A 19,022-nucleotide genomic window follows, 5' to 3' on the forward strand; every position below is an offset into this window, starting at 1 on the left:
GGTGGGTTAATACCCTGAAGTGGGTATGCACACTTTTTTTCTCTCCCCCCCTATCAATATTATCATCTAAAACAAGTAAATATACACATTATAAATATATATAAATAATACATAATTTACAAAAAAATTAACTATTGAAAAAAAGTCTGTATTGATTTTTTTGTGTATTAAAGAATGACCACAAATAAAAATACTCAGAGAATCTCTTTAATGTACTGGAATGAAATACGATAAAATATTTGAATTATATATTGCATATAAAGGACATCATACTTACAAATTATAAAAAAGAGTTTTGTTTTCCTTTTTATAAAGGTTACTTCTCGAGAGACAAGTAACGGTATCCGGTTTCCTTGATGAAAATTACACTTCTCAATGGCAGTGACTTAATCTAAAAGAGCAGATTTTAGATTTTTCGCAAGGGATACAGTTCAAACTTCTAACACAAAATAATCAGATTTTTTTTTAACATCTGATTAGGGAAGACAATAACAGACCAACCTAATGAGTATTTTTGATAGGACATTGTAGTTTTTCATAAAAATAAACCACGAAAAATATGTAAATATAATGCGAAGAAAAAAATCATTAAAATAGCCCTGTTATTTTAATTTAGTCGAAAAATTGAAATTGTTTTGATACTGCGGTACTCATATTTTGACTGAATAAAAGATCTACGATACTGATAAAGTAAAACAAATCTAAACGAAAATTTGTGGATTCCTACCCAACTTGAACGTAAATACCTGATCTTATATCATCTTTATAACATGATATATATAATAACATAGACAAAGGAAATGACCCGCTAGATTATGAAAAAACCCACGTTATCTGCTTATGCTAAGGTGTGAACCAGCGTGACTAATACTGCCCCACTAATAATATCTAGGGAGCACTGCCCTTTCCTACTGTTGTTTCTAAGTACTCGGTATGATGTTCAGATATATATCTGACATTGTGGTTATGCTATTTTTAAAATGATTTATTACAGTAAACTTTTTTTTAAATTTTAATTCTGAGTTGTTTCATCTAGCCTAATTGAGTGATAATTTTTTTTTTAAAAAACGATGGAGATCACAATGGAATATTTAAACGGTCTTCATGTTTGCCGTGTTGGATAATATTTCTTTACCAAAGGCCCTACTTGAAATTATGGTTTGGTATTTAACATATGCTGTGTGTTGGGATTTTATTTTTGTATGAAACTGGGTTTCATTTTAAAACATGAATGTGGTGGTTGAGGTTATGAGGTATATAACCAGGGTTAAATTAAGTGATATTAGATGGTAATGGGGCACATCAATGGTATGTGTTAATGAACTTAAAACACTAAGGCCTAAATGTACGCGCATTTACAAGTGGCTATAATGCTGCCTGTTGCAGCCCAACGGCACTGGTAGGGGCGCTGGTTGCAATGTCTGGAACAGTTGGTTAGTTTGAAATTTCAGCGATTCAAGAAATTCAAGATGTCTTCTTCTGATGACCGTTGGAACATCCAGTAGATTGTGTAGAGCCGGAGGTTTCTCTTTCCAAGTTCTATTTCAGACGATCTTCCGCAGCATAGAATTTTGGAAGTTTTTATCATGGTGCAGTGTACCATCTGTGAGATGGATGAAGAAGGAAGCACGGTATAGGAGCGCGGGACGGAGTATGCTGTTATAGATTTGTAATTTTAACCAGAGTGAAAGGGTCGATGTCAGGAAATAGTGTAGGTGGTAGGATTTCCTCTTGAACGTTTTCATTTTCTAATATAGATGCGAACAAAACTTTAGATGATCCATGTTTGGACAAACGTCCTTCAGAATATAACATATACGTATAAAAAGTATATTACATCAATCATCACCATAATCATTTACCACTTGCGCAGTGTGGGGTTACAATTTGCAGAGTCCTGGACCAGATATCTCGCTCTTGGACCTTCTCCCTTCTCCTACTCTAGTCCACAACCCTCCTCCTGAACGCCTCCTTAACACTCTCCTCCCAGGAAATGCGTGGTCTTCCTCTTGGCCTTCTTCCCTTCACGCTTGTCTCATATATTTTTCTGGCAGTTCTTTCCTGGTCCATTCGAAGGAGGTGTCCGACCCATCTTAGGTTGTGCTCATCTAGTGGGGGGCTCTCAGCCGGTTTGACTCCGAGGTTAGTCCGAATGGTACTGTTCCGTACTCGATCTCGTCGTGTCCTTATCTTCCTTGTCTTCCTTCCACCTTACGAAGGTATCGCATTTCACACCCTCTCTGGCTAGAAAGGTTGATAACTTGTATGATAATTCGTTCTTGCTGCCAAAGTTGAATTGCTAAAGGACATTAAATAAAAATAAGTAAAGGATCCAAAGAACAAATTCAAAGGATTGTAACGTTTTCAGCAAAAATGATTTTGTTGAAATGATTAAGAACGAAGTAATCAAATATTAATTAGTAAACCAGATTTTACAAACAATTCCTAATTCCATCTCAATTCAAGGAGAGTGTTAACCTCCTGAGATTCTATGATTCAGTTACCTGAATTACACGTTATCTTCTTGTAACCTCCCTTGTTCCCCCTTACCTAAAAAACGGATGTTTGTAGAGGTATCGAGGGCTTGTTCCCGCCGTACATAACCACTTCAGCGGTGAAATTCGGTACGAATATTTTATGAGTAAGTGAAACATTATCTTAATACTAGGTGTAAATTTAATCATATCCAACTGTTCTTTTGCGGTTTTTAAGATTTTCCGCACCTCTACAGTCCCTTAAAATTAGATTATTGAAAATTTATTGGTAAATTAAGTTGGTGTTAGATAAAAGTTCTTTGGAAGTCAAAATCTTTTTCTTTCATCCTTTTTCATATGATATTTGTTAACATTTAGAAAAAATGAGGTGAAAACACGACCTTTTGGAACGGATCTAGTAGAGAACTGTTTTTAAAAAAGAATTTTAGGTTACAATCTAAAATAGAGATTTATAAATGTTCTGCTTTTTTGCATGCCATTTTCATAACTTCATTCCCTCAAACAATTTCCTATGGTCATATTCAAGAGGGCAAAAAATTTAAATCTACCGAAAATATGGAAATAATGATGTTTGAATTAATTTTAAAAATCAGCAAAATAACTACTACCTATAAGAGAAAAGTGGAAAAATATTTGTCTATATGTTTTATGCTTTGATTTTAAAAGTCATCCAGAATTTCTAACTGTTGTTGCTAGCGAGGCTTGAATTCCACTGCCTTGTAGGTTTTTTTGTTGGAAATGTCACTGAATCACTCCTGGATAATATTTCTAAGGAGTAAAATGCCAAGTTAATTTCGGAACAAATAGGAGAGCAGGTTAATCCAGAACAGGAGCATATCAAATTAAACCAACCTTGAACCCGAACTCAACGAAAGGTGTGAAATTGTTCACCTCCATGCCATGCATATTTTCTATTTTGTATTCGTTTACATGTTTACACCGATTTTTAAATGCATTCATTTGTTTTCTTAACACATTCATATATTTAAGTAACCATTTTATTAAAAAAGAATATTGCTTTGATAAACAACAGTTTTTTAAATTTTTAATCAGTGAGATATGATTAGTATTAGGTATTTTCTTAAACTTCAATTTGGCACAAAAAAATATTTTTACATAATTTGTGACATTATGCAACACTCATTGAAAATGTTTTGAGATATGTTTCATCAAGAACATACATGCCAATGTTAGAACTAAAATTAGAATTAAAAGCAAATTGAAATTTATTGGAATAATAGTTTCCATGTTATTTGCTATCATGAAGTAAAAAATTAGTGATTTCTCATTTTTTGGGAGGAACTAAAGGGGACAATGAAATCTTCGAACATTAAAGGTATCTAATTGAATCCAATCAGTTCCATATTTCGTTTTCAACAGAACTCAACACCATGACTTTTACATACCTTATCCTGACCCAATACCAACCAATTTTTAAAAATTCTATATAAACCTTTTCAAACACTGAAATCCACCAGTTCCTTCCTTGACCAGTTTTAGTTATTCCTGCAATCCATATCAAGGGTTGAAACAGCATTGGCTACTAGGTTTATTGTATAATTAATTTTGGAATTTAATAATTTCAGAATTGTAATGGCTAGTTTATTCGCTGATAATTAAGGTTGTTTGCGACACTTACTCAGCTTCCACTGGGTCGGTACCAGCGACGCGATGAAAGGGCTGTGTTCTTGAAGATATGGATAGAGCGGGCTCGGGTCGTAAACATTGTTTTTTGAAGAAGAAACAGAAGAACTGCTCATTAAAATTAATCATTTGAATATATCAAGATTCTGCCATCTATTGGAAAACACATGAAATATTAGGGGTCCTGGACCCAGTGATCTCAACAGGTTCAATGTGAACAAAGTCTCTGAGCTCAGAGCCACAGTCTTTTGCTTATCTGCTATAAATTCAGGATAAGTGTTTAATCCCTTTTTAATAATGCCTAATTTATTTCAAATCCATCATAAATACAGTCCACAAATCAGTTTTACCAGCTTATTTATTATTAATTAATTAATTAATTAATTCGGGTAATATCCCCCAACATTGTACCCGCAATAACCTCAGGGAATTTCTGAATTAAACAATTGTATATATTAGAATTTTTTTTTTTATTGGTCTAACATTTTAAAAATATTTTAAGAAGAATTCACTGTTGTTTTAGAAAATTTGAATAAATAGGTTTAGTAGAATGAGTTTTGTAGTGGGTTCATCTGAGTTACTAAGTGGATAGTAGTTAAAAGAAATCCCGTCCATAAAGCGGATCAATGTTTTTAGAAGAAAATATAATAAATATTCAACATTGCCATGAAACAGGTCCGACCTGCCGAATCAATTGGCTATGTGAGCGGTTGGAGGCGCGTAAGGAGGTGTTTGCGGTTAGCCATACATAATTCCTCACCTCTCACCTCAGGGTGAACCTTCCCTACCCATCGGAGCATCCGAAGAACATCTGATAACAAAAATAAAAATTATACATTTGGACTATCATAAAAAAATATCCTTAAACGTTTGACATTTGGACAATAAAAAAGTGATGTGAATGTCAGCGGTTATTCTTTATTCACTTGAAAGATGCGGCGAGGAAGAGAAACTAGATAACTGGAAGGTAATCAGGGTCGTTTTTATGGCAAGAATTTAAAGATCAATTTTCCATTAAGGTCGCGTGCCATTTCTAGCTTACTGGAAGAGGAAGTGTACAAATGATAGATCAACGCTTTGTAGGTCAATGCTTTGTCGCTCACAGCTCTATAGTTTAATGTGGGAATCGATTTATATGATTGATATAAAAAAAAATAAATAAGACTACTCATTTAATTAATAATAATAAAAAATACGAATCGTACAAAAAAAAAAAAAAAAATATTGAATGATTTAATTATAATCCAGATCACATATTTTTATAATCATTGAAATCTGCTTAGTCCAGAATACTTGTTTAGATGACAACTTTACTCGTACATATCCCAGATTTTTGATAACTAAAAACGAAAAGTTGCTAAATGATGCTTAGAATGTTGAACGTTCCGAAGTTAGATGCATCATGGGACTGTGTCCAATACCTAGTGCCAATAATTTCCGATCATTCAATCCAACGATTTATTGAAATATTGATGTTTTCATTAAAATTATACTAAATTAGGATACGCAGTATATCAGTATTATGAGAACTAACAGTGGTATATAAAATTAACAGTCGAATATCGATGATACCGGTATAACGGTCTTAAAACAAGGATCTTTTTAATGAAAGAAATGACTTCCATTTACTTATTACCACACCATATAATTTACTAATAATCATTTTTAATTTATCTTTGAAAAGAAAGGAAACTGCACGTCGATTTCGACTATTATAGCACTTACTAGACAAACGTTCTAAACTTCCAACACATTACAAAAGATTGATCTACATGACATATGGAGTTGAGCTTTGGGGCTCCCCTAAACCTTCGAATTCCTCTCGTATTCAATCCTTACAATCCAAAATCCTTCGTAAAATCCTCAATGCTCCCTACTTTGTCACAAATAAAATCAGACATAAAGACCTTAAAGTTTCCTATGTAACCGACCTAGCCCGAACCATATATCACTCCTTCCATTATAAACTCCCTAACCACTCAAACGCCCTAGTTTCTAACCTTGCATCCTCTTCCATTTCTGACAATCATCCGAGGCGCCTGAAAATAAGATGGCCACGAGACCAGCTAATGTAAAATGTCATTAGAGTGCTACCAGGGGGTAGCTGCTCTACACGCCTGTAACACTCCATTTTAACTAAGACCATATTTACTAAATGTATTATGTAATATACAGTTGTAAATTTCAATGAAGTTATTAAAAAAAATATATATATATATTTATTATAATATTGTTTTGTTTACAATAATACACGGTAACAGAATTTTTAATAGTACGTTCAGCACTATTGTGAAAATCTTTAATATATGTTGGCTCATGTAATAAAACATTAATTCCTCATAATGTATACGGATGTATTAATTTTTTTTTATTTACTAAAGGAATTCGCATTTAGAGAAATATAGACAAATTTTATTATTTCTCAAAATTTTGAAATTTTATATCTCCGGCGTTAATCTTAAAATACAGACCAATACTTCTTAATAACAACGAAAGTCAAACTTCAAAAAAAGGTTACAACTCTAAAAAAATGATTTTAATAAAAACTTCGATATTTCAATAATTGCACGGTCCCACGATGCATTCACCTTCCAGCGTCCGATATTTTAAGCATCGTTTAGCAGTCTTTCTTTTTTAATTATTTAAAATCTGAGGAATTAACGAGTAAAGTTGAATACTTCAGTTACACAGATTTCATCAAATAATATGCATACGAAGTTTTAATAAAATTCGTATTATAAATTGCTAATTTCAATCATTAAATTTATTTCAAGTTGTAAACATATCTGTAACATTTTTATTTAATTTTTTTCATAATAGGTGAGTAATGGAGGAAGGAGTCTAGGCCATGATTCACTAGAAAGAGTTAGTACCCGTTATTTTCCTAATCACTGACCACTTAATTAATTATTGGTGTATTGAATCACTCACTTCTAAGAATTCCTGCAACATTTGTGGGGAGATGGGATTTTCTAAATAAAACTTGTTAACAATAAGTCAAAATATTTTGTATAACGTTATTAATTTTGATTTTGTTATAAAATTACTACGGTAAATTGCTTCTCAAGCTTTCTTACTTTAAATATGTGACCAAAGGATCGAGAATGAAGATTCATTCAAAGTTTAATACTTTAGTAGGAAATTTAAACACTTCTGATTAAACTGTTAAACATAACCTAAAATTGGTAGGAGAAATCATATAAAATGTTGCTGATGTTAGGGGTTTGTGGAAACTTCACCCCCTGGTGATAATGTCATGTCCATTGACCCAGACATCCTTCAGCCCCGAACAAACCAGACTAATTATTCCAAAGGTACAAGCGAATTTAAAAATTTATTTGACCAAAAAAAATGATTTTAACGTTTGTAATTTTGATCTAATTTTCTGTTTAAAACAAATGTTCTGGTAAAAAAAAACATTTCGAAGTGTATTTTCTAAACTTAAGGAATAAAATAGAGCGGTTTCACTTTTTTTCTTTTGTTTTTTTCAGCTTTGAGGGAAGGCTGAAAACCTGAGTCATTGATGCAAAAGATATTCTATAATCTTGTAAAGTTTTTAGGTAAGACTTAGTTTTTTCTGTAAAAAACTAGTCAGACACAACCATGTCCAATTATTTTAAACCGATGTTAATGCAATCAATAATTAATTAATTGATATTTTTTCTATTAAATGTGATAAGAAAAAATGACTTACACCACTTTTACTTTCAATGACTACTGAGTCATTTATTTTAATATAGTGTCACCATTAAAGTTAAAGATTGAAATCGGGAAGGATATACCTGCTGCACTTCCCCTACTGTCAGGTGTCACACTTTCAAAAAATATCAAGGTTATAATTTACAGGGACTACCCTCCCTAACGCTGGTAAATAACGCGTTACGTGGACTAGGGTTACATAAAAAAAAAATACGTGAGATTTGAGAAAATAGAATATTGCTTAAAATATCTGGCCAACAAAAGATGAATCAACGGGAGAGTTTAAGGCCACCCTCAGAGAAATAAGTGTGTACAGGTGAAAAAAACTGTAAATTGAAGTAATTGAAAAAAACAAAACAATATCGGCCCATTAATACTCACTAAGCATTTTATTAATATTATGACAGTTGAAAAGAACTATGTTGCTAGGTTTTTTTTACCACTCACAACTAAGCTATAATAACTTCAACTTTAAATATTTATACCTTTTAAAATCAAAGTAGAAGCACCAATGTTTGCACAGTTTTTGTTCTACGTTATCATGAGGTGACAGGAATTCATCCAAAACATATTAAGTCACATAGGATTTAAATATTTTCATCTCATGGCGATATAGTATAAAAAACACTCAAAAAATATACATTACAAATTTAAAAATGTACGTGGCTTATTTTGGAATATAATCTCTCAAATATTGATTCATAGAGGAATCAAATCACCCCTCTTCAGCTCTGAGATCTTGGCCCGAATGGGGTCACATGACCTACCACAAACCAATCAGGTCTCCCGCAAGGCTTCAACTCAATTACTGACCAATCAGCTAATGGAAGAGGGAAATTAAGTCAAAAAGACAACGTGACTCAACTTGTGTAGTGCTTCTTGGAACCTCACATCACATCTAACGGTATGTTTTTCATAACGTCATAATTATTATTCCACAATTAAAATTGATACATAATGCATAACATTTAAAATGTGTTCTACCTCCTTGTACATATAAACGTCAGAGTGGTATAAGTGACATTTTCAACAATGTTGAATTTGTCCAGAAATACAACCTGGAAGAGCAAACCTATTATCTTATAATAAGTCATAAACTAAATTCTTTGGCTCTTTTAGAATATGTATCCACTTGCACAATATTGTAAGACATTTTCAGATGCTTTAAATAAAGCAAAAAATTAAATTTAAACTTCAAAATGTTTTCAGTCTCAAGAAATTTAAACGGAGAAAAGGTTAATGCTTGAGTTTTAATTATATATTAAAATTTTACAATTTGATAGATATGAAAAATTCATTTTAAATCCATTAAAATGGCTCGGCATGAATGACTGTCTCTCACAAAAATTAGCTAGTCATATTGTCTGATGAAAAAAACGGCAAAAAAATTAATAAACAAAGGTAAAGGTATTAAAAAAATTAATAACATAAGATAACTGGAAACCGTAGGCACCAGGACCGAGGAAGTAAAGGGACGAGGTAATTTCTATCTCTCTTAGTAGTTTATTGAGGGAGATCAAAGTGTCTCTGTTATCATGTTACACCAGCCTTCCTTCTCAAATATTTGTATTTCCTAAGAACGATATACCCATTCAATCGTACTTTTCATTGCTCGTATGATAACTTTCATTTTAATTTTCACAACAAATATATGTGGATTTTTAAATTTGAGGCCTCCCTCTATAATGATTTAAACAAACGTCTAACTTATTCAATCCTTTCATAAGTTAAAGAAAAGTTAAAGAAAAAATTGTTGACCAAATGAATATAAATAAAACTACAAACGACTACTGTGTTTGCAACGAAACACCCCATACTTTATGGTAAGACTAAAAACGGCACCCATTCCTGTGGGATAACACATTTTAAAGAAAACTCTGTCCTGGCTAATAAAAATACTTTACATGAGCTGTACTCGTTTCGTGAAACAATTTAAAGCTACTGCAGTTAGACAGAAACAACCGTTTGAGCCTGCAATATAATTGGGTAACGCAGATAAGAAAAATATTGGAGAGCTTCGGAATGTTTGACCCGATTCTATTCAATGATCCGGTAAGTATGAAAATTAGAATGGGGGAGTTCTTGGATAGATACAGGGAATTTGTCAAGGATAAAGACCTCTTGTTATTACGAGAATCGACCAATAACCCGTGGCACGGTAGGGTCTTCATTAAAACAGATGCTCCTCAAAGCTACCTAAAACTCAGTTGCCCTATAACTCACTTCAGAATAATTGCCCAACTACGGCTTAATGCAATTACTCTAAATGTCGGTCCACACAAATATACTTAGGACCCACAGAACCTTTGTCCAGCTTGTGATGGAACGGTCCTGGAGGATTGTTTCCATTTTTTGACAAATTGCCTCGCGTGTCATGATAACCGATACATGCCGAAGCTAAGCGATATTAGCCAAAATTAGTTGTATGAATTTCTGTCTGTATCCTCAGGATTGGACCTTACACTGTTTTTTATGTATGTAACCCAAAACCTTTTGCTTAGAGCTGGACGCCTATCGTCCCAATAGGAGATATATTTTTTGTTTTGTATTGTTTTTTGCTTTTTAATATTATTAAATATGAAGTAACATTTTTGTTTTACTGTTTTATTTTAACGAATGTGGATTGGTCCAGCATGGTATATTGTTTGTTATTAGTTTATATAAACGATCTGTAACCTATCATTTTTGTAAAATTACTACAATTGATTATCTATTTCATGTATTTCACAGGCCAACTATATTTGTACTGGGATTACCCCATAAACAAATAAATAAATTATTATTATATTTTTTGGATAAGATATTTAAATAAGAAAAAACTGATAATACTGGAAAACAGTTACGTTAAATTTTGTAGATAAAACCTAATCCCTACAAATAGGAAACAAAAAAAAAATGTGATTGCGACTCAAGATACATAAGATGATTTATAATATTATCACACTATTATTATTATATAAATTGAGTGGAGTAGAGTAAAATTTTGCAAGGTTGATTTATTAAAGAAGGCTTTTTCCGGCTCTATTTATCAGCCCGTCCTTCAAGTCATCTTCAAAATACATTAATCTTCGTAATACTTAAAAGTTACTCCTAGCATTCATTATAACAAGACTGAATTCCAGTTATATATCACGATTATCAAGCGGTCGAAAGAGGAAGCGTGATTTTCACTCAACTACCTCCAGTCCTCGCCTTGGTAGCGACCTCATCCTTGTCCAGAAGCAACGGACTGAATCAAAAGTGGCTGTCATTTGAGAAAAACTTGAATCCGGCAGAAGTCCTTCAGTTACTTGGTCAAGGAGGAATAGTATATGGGATGGTTTTTTTATTGAAACCTTGTCAATTAGTATAAAATGTTATGATTATCGGAAAATAAATACTTTAAATGAGAAGTTAGAAATAATATTATTTTTTAAATATAATTTTTTCAATTTCTTGAGACTGGTTATTATTTATTAAATAAATCAAATTGTATCCTAGTATAGTGTCAACACTTTTTATTACATCAATAGTCCAACGTTTCGGCCATTTCGGCCATCCTCAAGGACAATCTAAATATTTAACAGCTTATTATAAATTCATTTGTAACAATTATTACAAAAACATTATCACTAATAATATAACATACCTTCAATATAAATTCTCACCTCACATTAAAATTAAAAATTTTTTTTGCAGGCTATTCTGCCCAGGTCATTAATTATAAGTCAAACACACCCTACGAAAAAATCAATTATTAGAGATTCATATTTATTATTCATAAGCTTATCTATCTGAGCTTATATTTAGTTACCTATTTGTTTTTAAATTGAATTAATTTTTAAAAAGCCTCATCCAATCTCCAACCACACCTCTTTCGGATTGAGCAATAGTGCAACCAATGGCGGATAAAAGTCAACGAATCGAAATGCACCCATGTGACTTTCACTCTCCGCCGCAGCTTCTGTCCACCTGTTACTCCTAATAATATGCCTCTACCCAGACCCGACACAGTGCGATATCTCGGATTCATTTTGGACAAAATCTCACCTGGAACCAACATACTGGACTTAGAAGACAAGAACTCAACAGACGATTCAGCCAATTATACCGACTTCTCAGCCGGACCTCTCATCTCTCACTAGAAAACAAACTACTAATTTATAAGACTATACTCCGACCTATCTGGACCTACGGACTTGAACTTTGGGTAACAGCTAAACCGTCGAACATCTAACGTATCCAATCCTTTCAATCCAAAATACTTAGAACCATAGTTAATGCACCCTATTACGTTTCCAACAGAACACTACACCATGTGTTACATATCCCTTTTGTCCTTGACCTCATACCAACCAAAATCTCAAAATTCCGTATAATCCTTTCCAACCATCCAAATCCTTTGGTTCAAACCTTATCTAGTTCCACCCATCCCTACAGCCCACCTAGAAGGTTGAAACGACAGTGGCCAAGGGACTTATTGTAAATAAAAACGGACAATTGGAGTTCAGGCAATGGTCAGATTCTCCACTCAAGTTGATTGTGTAAATATTGTAAATAAGAGTGTAAGTGTGACTAGAGATTATATTATTTTATCATTATGTTATTTTTTTTTTCATACACTTAGTTTGATTATGTTCATTTTTTTATTCTTCTGTTTGTATATATTTTAAGAAAGATTTTTTTTCATTCTTTTTCTTTTTATTATTATTATTATTATTTTTATTTTATTATTATTTTATTTTGTCTTAGTGTGAATGTGATCGTTCATCATTATTACCTATTGCCCACAACTATGTGGCAGATTGTAATATCTTTCAATAAATAAAATGTTTAAACAAAAAAATAATAATTTTTAATTTTCAATTAATCCACACTATCACTACCATATAAACAAACTATTTATAAACTACCACACACTCAGGTCAGCCTTGTTTTTTTAAATTTTGATTTGAGGTGAGAATTTATATTTGAAGGTATGTTATATTATTAGTGATAATGTTGTTGTTATAATTGTTACAAATGAATAGATAATAAGCTGTTAAATATTTAGATTGTCGTTGAGGATGGCCGAAATGGCCGAAACGTTGGACTAATGATGTAATAAAAAGAGTTGAGGCTATACAAGGATACAATTTGATTTATTTAATAAATTCTTTTTTAAGTTAATGAGTCATTTCTGATCGAAATAAGCCTAAAAATATTATAATTACAATAGTTTTAATGCGTAGAATAAGTATACAATATGTTTGAAATAAGATTTAGATTCACTGTTAAAAATGTTCAAATATTGGAAGACCTTGTGTATCAAGGTGTGTGTATACATACGCCAAAAGCAATATTTAAGATAGATGGAGCAACAAAAAATTCATGTAAACAGTAAGTATTTTTGAAAAAAGTTACGTTTTATTTTTAATATAAAACAATAACTAAAAAACATTTTAAGTACGGTTATTATAAATTGAAGCATAGTAATATGGCAAAATTATGTTGAAAAAAAAAATGCTGTCTGTCTTTATTAAAATAATTTGGTGGGGACCTTCAAGAGGCTAAGTAAAGTAAGTTTTTCTAAAATCCTGAGGTATTCACTATAGATTTTTCGATTTTAGAAAAACTTCTAGTTTAACAAGCATTAAGTTCATATTAATTGAGCTGAGGTGTTGTAGGATAAGAGGTGATAATAAGTTTTTTTTTAATTAACACAGATATAAAATATATTTTTATTATAGATACTGACCTGCAAGGTGAAACCGTAGGACCCGGCGCTGTTCTTCTCGACAATGATGGTTCTCCGCCGACGGTCTTCCTCTGGCTTGGTCACGGTGACACGATCAGGTTTCACCCTCTCCAATATCTGTGACTGTAAATAGAACATTTCTATTAATTTAAAAAATATAAAATAATGAAAAAATATCTATTATTAACAAAACATTTCATGCCAACTAACTAAACCTAATTTGTGTGCTTAGTGGAATGGTTAAAATAAAAGTAAAACATACAAAATTCTATGTAATTAAAAAATATGAACATTTTAGGGTCTCCTTGATAATGGCCTTAGGAACGAAACGTTTTTGAAAAATAAAAAAAACTGAGAGATAAGGATTAAAAGATATTTGTGTTACCAATTTAGGTCTACTCTCAAAAAAGAAAATATTATATTATATTCAAATAAAACTAAAATCAAACGTGAAAATTTCCTCAGCCTCCTATTAAAATGCATTACCAGAATGAAAAAAAATAGGCTTAGAAGAAAAAAAAAAAACGTGATATAGAATTATGGAAATTTTCAAATGTCAAATCCGGAAATTTTGTAAAAAAGAGGTGAATACCATTTAACGTACATTGTTTTATAACTAGACTCCCCTTCCTGAGAGGGAAGGTTCCTCCCCTTCCTTTCTAAAAAAATCCTGAGAAACAGAATGGAATTTGAAAAAATTGAAATGGAAAATCGTCTATGCCATGCTTGGCTGTTGAGAGAGAACTGGGGTACATACTCTCTCTGGGGTAAATTTTTCCGGTCTCCTGTCTTAATTAAATTCACCACTGAAACTTAACCTCTACTTTTATAATTTATGCAACAAAAGCATAGTATAATTATATTACATTATGTAATATAATTTTTTTAATTTTTATTGACAAATAAAATATAGTTGGTCAGGCACTAGCTGTCTTCTCCCCTCTCTCTGCTCCTACCATTTATTAACGGCTGTAAATTACCGGCCAATTTAATTTTTAAAAAATGTTTAAGCTTAACACAAATAAATATGGATAATTTTATTACAATAAAAAGTCTTTAAAAGATTTCTTAATCATTTCAAAGCCATTTTTGTTTTTATAACTGGAAGAACGTTTCTTGCTTATAATTATTTTTTCGAATAATAAACTAATTTTTTTCCGCTCACATTAAGACAATATTGTTAAGTATATAACTTGTGTATTTTCATGTCGTTGGTCTAGTAAATCCTTGAATTATTTTAAACATCGGCGTTGCCAGACAGAGAGAAGATCCGGAACCTCCCTGAAGTCACAAAATACTGTAAATTATTCTTCACAAAAATGGCGTTAACGTATTTTTACTTTATTTCAGAAATAATATCGGGGACGTAGGGATAGAATGCATGATATTAGATATTTTTTAATAATGATTTTGTAGCATGACACATGATTTGGGTAATATACAGGATAAGTGCAATAAGCGAAATCCTGGCAACGTCACTGATTCTAAAGCTGCATTTCGAACGGAACTTAAAGGAGCATTTGAACATTAAAAACCGTAGGAATTTTAGTTCAAATATATTAAGTAGAAAATGATATAGATAGCTTTTTTTTTATAGAACGCACATTAAGTTATGAATAAAATATATTTGGGGATTCAAATTAACTGTACTCAAAGACGCGCCTATATACCAATACACTCATACTAAATGCACTATAATTGAACGTCAGCCGAACACACAAACCCGAGACCTCCATTTACTTTTGGTAATGACAATGTTAAATTATGGATTAAAGATGTAATTATATTTTTTTAAATTATTGTGAATTGATCATATCAGCAGAATAACCTAAAAGAAGGTGAGGTTGAAATTATAAATATTTAGCTAATATCGATCACATGTTTTAGTGAATAAAGCAATCATTGCATAAAGAATAATCAATCTTTCTAAGATTACATTATTTCTTATTATATCAGTAAACGTGTGTTAAAGGTAAACAGAAACAAAATGGCGGATACTACTTTCAAGCCTAGAAGCAGAGGAAAGAACATATACTTATAGAAGACGAGGCAGGTTGTATGAGCTTATGACTACTATCATTATACAGTAGGAGCTAATGCCTGGTTCCATTATGGAGTGGTAGGTAATGACATTTATTACAGCTCAGGAAACAATATTTACAACAAAGAGGACAGAACTCAGTGTTTACTGTGAAATATAAAAAGCGAGCACCGGACCATCTATTATACTGGTGCATAGATATATAATTTGTTACATTCAAGAGTAGATACTTTACTCGAACGATGATACCTTTAGACTGGATAGGCACATGTTTACTTAGGAGTCTAATGGACAACTAACTGGCTAAAGATCGGTTTTAAACAAACGGGTCATGAAAAAAAAATTGTTGCTCGTAACAGACCGTAGAGCGACGTTGGCACATGACAGACAACACGTTGGCCCAATGACAGATTTTCTCTAACAGCTATCGCATCAGAATGGTCCACGATACTGAATGTTCACTCACCAAACGCCCTCCCCCTCCGCGACTGCCAGTACGTTTATTGTCCATAGTAACATTGTGTTATAAAAACTGGCATTATAAAAAAAGGTCTGCGAAAAATCTGTACATGATGGAAGAATACGATACTTATTTGTGTTTTCAGGGAACCAAAAAACATAAAAGCAAGTCAAAATTATCAAATCAAATTTTAAAAAGTTTCTTTTTGTAAGCTTGTGTTACTAGTATTACAAATCTTCATTTATTTAATTATATAATTTCTTTCCTTTTTTATTTTTTATTTTGTAATTCTACACCAAATTGCAAGAATTTAATATTTGACTCTCTTTTTTATTTTTATTTTGAAATTTCAAAAGTTGGTATTCAAATTGACCCATAATTTTTTGTTTTTAATTGAATATAACTTTTGTAAGTTGCTAAATTTTTCTATTACAATTTTTACATGTTTCTTCTAATTAATTACAGAGAAAAAATGACCTATACGGTTGTAAAAAATTGATGCTACCAATCATCACAATGATTATTTCAAGTTAAGACTTCACTGGACATTTTTTTTAGAAGTAGTCTTTAAGGAAGTGAACCTAGATAAAATGTTTTTATATATTGTATATATGTATATATAGTTGACCGTAAAAATTGATATAAGTTTTATTGTGAAGTAAATGGATACAGCAGGAGTTTATTAGTTTCAAATGAATAAGTTCTTAACTAGTTGTTAAAAATTTAAATTAACAAGGCTATAATAAAATTATTTAGTAAAATCGGGGGAAAAGGAATAATGAACAATTATGATAGTGATAGAGGTAGGTAAAATTAATTTGAGTTGAAAAATCTAAATATTAAACTGAAATAATTATTCTATGTTTTGTTTGAATGTACATCATAACGTCTAGGTGATAAATGGAGTGAACTTTGACCCAGTCCTGAGTCATCCTATAGGATACAGCACATTATTTCATTTCTTATTTCATTATTCTAAAGGGGAAAAAATTCTATTTCCATTGAATGTATTTAATTTATCAGCTCTTAATTTATAACCATAGCAGCGATGAATTCAAATATTATGGTACTTGCAAAATAAAGGATACAATTGAGTGTACTTTTTTAAAAAACATGGAGAATAGGAGCTTTGTTATCAAGAACCGATCTTAATGGCCTTGAGTTAGTTGATGAAACAATTCAATAAATCCCGATGGTATCGTTGGCAAAGAGGATGCGGCCCACTACAGGCAGGAGTCACGGACGTCATGAACCAGATAGCCAGATATCACTGGTAGTGGACTATCTCCTGGATCAGCTGGATTAGGTACAAACTGGTCAGCCACCGAATGAATTATGTAAGAAGAAAGTGCCCTGGTTTGGGAACCGCATGGGAGCATTGGGACGTGACCTCACCCCTCGGCGTACAGTGGAATTAATTCACCGCTTGTGTCTTTGTAGGACGGGCTAATTTCTCCAAGCGGTTCTTAAGGACGCCTATGTTTGTATAAACAAGGAAGAGAAATCTCAGTGTAGCATAAGCTGCTAATTGCAATGAGTCCAAAGGAAGGATGTTCATGTTCCTCATTCAGGACATTGGTACAGGAGGGGTAACTGTTGATATTTTTTTTTTTAATATTTATTTATTGCTATTTACAACTGTACATTATAATACATTTAGTAAATCTGATCTAAGTGAAATTGGAGTGTTACAGGCGTGTAGAGAAACTACCCAATGGTAGCACTCTAAAAACATTTTTACAATATAAGGTCTCGAGGCCATCTTCTTTTCAGACGCCTCGGAGGATTGTCCGGAATAAAAGAGGAAGCAAAATTAGAAACTAATGGGTTTTGAGTGGTTTAATGGAAGGAGTGATATCTGGTTCGGGCTAGATCGGTTACATAGGGAACATTAAGGTCTTTATGTATGATTTTATTTGTGACAAAGTAAGGAGCATTGAGGATTTTACGAAGGATTTTGGATTGTAAGGATTGGATACGAGAGGAATTCGAAGGTTTAGTGGAGCCCAAAGCTCAACTTCATATGTCCAGATTGGCCTTATTACAGACATGTAGATCAGTCTTTGGTAATGTGTTGGAAGTTTAGACCGTTTGTCTAGTAAGTGCTATAATTGTCGAAATCGACGTGCAGTTTTTCGCAGGTTTTCGAGCATATTCATAAAAGCGTGAATTTCAACGATAATCGAATGTTTCGGGTAAATGTTTTTCAGAGCTTTTAATGAACTCAAAGAGTCAGTTATAATAATTATTTTGGTATGTATTACTATCATGGAGAAGTGGAATTCTGAGACCATTGCATGGAGGTCGGCAGTAAATACATAATATAAGGAGTTTTATTTTGTGAGTTGAAGTTATTGTAATAGAAGGGGATTGCTGTAGTTTTCGGATTTTAATTAGATTAAAAATGGATCAGGAATATTTTGGAGGAGCCGCGAGAACTAGCTTTTGTATACAGTAGGTGACGTACTACGTTTGGGTAATCAAAATAATTGCAGCATTGTTTTTTGTTAATTATGTGTCCATGGACGATTGTAGAATTCTGATTTATATGAAGGTCAAAGAATTCCACATCAGTATGAATTCTTTTGAAAAGAATTTAATTTGTCTTATTTCTATAAAAATTTAGAATTTGGGTTTGAAGATGTATTTATTTGAGGGAATAGTTGAGAAATATAATTTATCAGTTGGGGTAGCGTAGCTTCAGAACACGAGCTAATGGGACTCGTTGAAAATACGCCGTTTGACATCTAGTACAAGAGCCGGAAAGAAAAAAAAGGCAGTTATTTCACTCCAATTTTTGATTAATTTAATGAAAATTATGTATAATTACTAGTCAAAACTGATGAGTCTACCAAGTGTAGGCAGGGGGAATAAAAAATGACAGTTGTTTCAAAACCTTAAAAAACATTAACTTTTCATTAGCTCTATACATTAAAAACTACCAACAATAATAGAAAATCTATGGGA

General features: G+C 32.1%; 1 protein-coding gene across 3 annotated transcripts in view; it reads right to left on the minus strand.

Annotated features, from left to right (window-relative positions):
* The window catches only part of ssp6 (short spindle 6), a 242,148-nt gene that overhangs the window by 25,928 nt on the left and 197,198 nt on the right, over positions 1-19,022 (minus strand). For all 3 annotated transcript variants that reach the window (XM_014424402.3, XM_014424403.3, XM_014424406.3), the window contains one exon: positions 13,555-13,677. In XM_014424402.3, coding sequence (XP_014279888.1) covers positions 13,555-13,677 — 123 coding nt within the window. The remainder of the gene's footprint in view (positions 1-13,554; positions 13,678-19,022) is intronic.

This window comes from Halyomorpha halys, unplaced genomic scaffold, assembly GCF_000696795.3.
Source record: "Halyomorpha halys isolate HHAL.00 unplaced genomic scaffold, Hhal_1.1 Scaffold469.1, whole genome shotgun sequence".
In the NCBI taxonomy this organism is placed as follows: Eukaryota; Metazoa; Arthropoda; class Insecta; order Hemiptera; family Pentatomidae; genus Halyomorpha; species Halyomorpha halys.